This window comes from Cucurbita pepo, chromosome 11 (assembly GCF_057944985.1).
Source record: "Cucurbita pepo subsp. pepo isolate OVF chromosome 11, ASM5794498v1, whole genome shotgun sequence".
Classification (NCBI taxonomy): Eukaryota; Viridiplantae; Streptophyta; class Magnoliopsida; order Cucurbitales; family Cucurbitaceae; genus Cucurbita; species Cucurbita pepo.
The window spans coordinates 4,803,985-4,806,562 of NC_141808.1; the positions used below are offsets into that span (position 1 = coordinate 4,803,985).

General features: G+C 35.6%; 1 protein-coding gene across 1 annotated transcript; it reads right to left on the reverse strand.

Moving 5' to 3' along the window:
- Window positions 1-1,060: 1,060 nt before the first annotated feature.
- Window positions 1,061-2,373, reverse strand: LOC111784625 (polygalacturonase-like). The gene is made up of 4 exons (XM_087128322.1): window positions 2,356-2,373; window positions 1,761-2,063; window positions 1,406-1,648; window positions 1,061-1,276 (listed from the first exon to the last, which is right to left on the reverse strand). Exons 1-4 carry the CDS (start codon window positions 2,371-2,373, stop codon window positions 1,061-1,063), a joined length of 780 nt encoding a protein of 259 aa, XP_086984448.1.
- Window positions 2,374-2,578: the final 205 nt, after the last annotated feature.

Here is a 2,578-nt window from a genome sequence, read left to right on the forward strand (position 1 = left end):
AATCGAGTAAGGTCGAGCTCTCAATCGTAGGCAATAAGCATTTAGATTTTGGGTCTCCTACTCTCGGATTTCTTCCAAACTCGAGAGCACTTCTCCACCATTTGTCTTCAAACTTTTTTCTATAGTTTCTAAACAAGATTACCCACAAGTTCTATGAAGAAATCGAGTGCTGAAAGTGCCTAGAAACCATTCCCCCAATCAAATCTGCTATTAAAGAGCTTAAGGAAAACTTGAAAATGCAATCCGAGGATACACGATAATTCTTTGAGGAAGAACGATCCCAATAAGTTTTTGCACCTCCAAGAAATGTTTCCATAGAAGACCACAAAGAGAAATAACCTCAGAAATGTGCCCAATTGAAGAAAATCAGTTTCGGGCACAAACTTTGGGTCAGTTTTGAATTCCTATCTACGTTCCCTTTTCCTTCAAATTAAGGATTCCTTTAGCTTCAGAGGAAGAAATTGAGTAACTTTGATGAAGGAATTGAGAGCTGAAACATTATAGAACAAGCTACCCAAGAGATCGAAGATCAGAGGTGTTGGGTTACTTGCATAAATCTATAAAATTATTCTTATTCAACCCGTTTAGAGAAAGATAGTATGAAAATTTAGAAATACGATGATAAATTTATATTGTGATGTTTTAAAATTATTTACTAGGTATAAATTTTAATTACTTTTAATTTGTAATCAATAATCCCAACTTTTTTTTATTATTACCTTAAATTAATATAATTTGAAAAAGTATTGATACTATTTCCATTGAAACCAACCTCCACAAATAGTATGATACTTCACTCAGGATTTCTCCTCCTTCAAAAGCAATTTAAGTTACGTTATTTAATTCACTTTTAAACAATTATGTCATATATGTGTGGTTGACTTTATTATAGTATAAAAATAGAATCGATAAGTATTATTTTTCTTAAATGTAAAAAATACAATTATTGGAAACATGCCCAACATCATGACATGTTGTAAACCGAATTTTGAAAGCTAAAATAACAATGATAGGAAGAATGGTTTGACACTTGAAACATTTGTCGACCTTAAAAGATTATTCAATCAGTTGACGGAGTGGTCTCAGGTGGCGCTGGTTTAGCACAGATGAGAGGGTTTTGCTTTCCAGAAATGGTCGGTTTCACATTTGCACACTCGGACACAATTGGCCCTTCTGTACCACTATAAGTGAGGTCAATATCAACAATTTCCACGTCCTCACATGGATTACTTTTACTGCAAACAAGTTTGGCTGCAACCCGAGTAGAAGATGTGCCCTGATATTCTTGAAACTAACTTTGCTAATCTTAATGGTTGGTGGAACCAAGGTTCAAAATAAACATTAATTAATACTTGTTCAAAAGATAATAAGTTGGAAACAAAGGAGGTTCGATTTTAATACATACCTTTCGGTTGCATTGATTCCATGGACAATATTCTTGATCTATGATAATAGGGTTAGCAACATTATCCATTTCAATATCTTCAAAATGCATGTACGAGGCTGGATATGAGACGGCAGAATCTGGCCATGATTTGATCCTGACACCATTTGTAGTACCGATTAATTTGCATTTCTTCATTGTAACTCCTACCACTTCTTTTTCAGTTTTATACTTGCCCAAGCTGCCTATTCTAATGCCATGTCCCTGTCCGAAGTAACATCACTAATGGTTATTTTTCTGTTAGTGTACCCTACAAATATACAATCATCTCCCGTTGCGATTACGGTATCGAGAATGTAAACGTCTTCTGAATCACCCAAGTGAATTTATGGTCTGGTGCAGTAATTTTCAGGTGATCGAAGGTCAGATTCTTGCCCGCCAAAACATTGATATGAAAATTCTTGCTACCCAAGCTGCCTATGCTAATGCCATGTCCCGGTCTGCAAGTAACATCACTAATGGTTATTTTTCTGTTAGTGTATCCTACAAATATACAATCATCTCCCGTTGCGATTACGGTATTGAAAATGTAAACGTCTTCTGAATCACCCAAGTGAATTCCATCGGTGTTGGGACTATGGTCTGGTGCAGTAATTTTCAAGTTATCGAAGGTAAGATTCTAGCCGGCCAAAACATTGATATGAAAATTCTTGCTATACAGTGAAGTTATGTCATTCACTATCGAATTTGTGATGAAATTGAACTTCAAATTCTGCTCATTTTAAACAAACAAAGAAAAAACACTCCCTGTGTTAAAGCATATAATGCTAACCCAAGTTATGAGTTCATTTTATAATTAAACTAGTATGACATTTATCATGGGAAGCTTTTTGCATATTTTCTTCGGGTGGCAATCATTCTTTTCCCAACCAGCTTTTCCTTCTTCAGGTGGCAATCATTCTTTACCCAACCAGCTTTTCCTTGGTCATCGAAAACTCGGTAGGAGAAGCTTGTAATGTTCCTTCAACTAGAAGCTCAATAGGACTTTTACATGGACCTTTGAGCCTGGATGCACCTAATTGATAAGTTCCTTTTGGAACCAATACTTTACTTGGAGTAGCCGATGCACATGCTTCCTTCCATGCATCTGCTAAAGCCTGTGAATTCAACCTTTTCATTTGAGAAAAATAGTTT

Coding starts and splice junctions, on each gene's coding strand:
- LOC111784625 (XM_087128322.1), bottom strand. Junction 1,649..1,760: donor CAGACCATAAATTCACTTGG/GTGATTCAGAAG, acceptor TACTTCGGACAG/GGACATGGCATTAGAATAGG. Junction 1,277..1,405: donor GGAATCAATGCAACCGAAAG/GTATGTATTAAA, acceptor CAAGAATATCAG/GGCACATCTTCTACTCGGGT.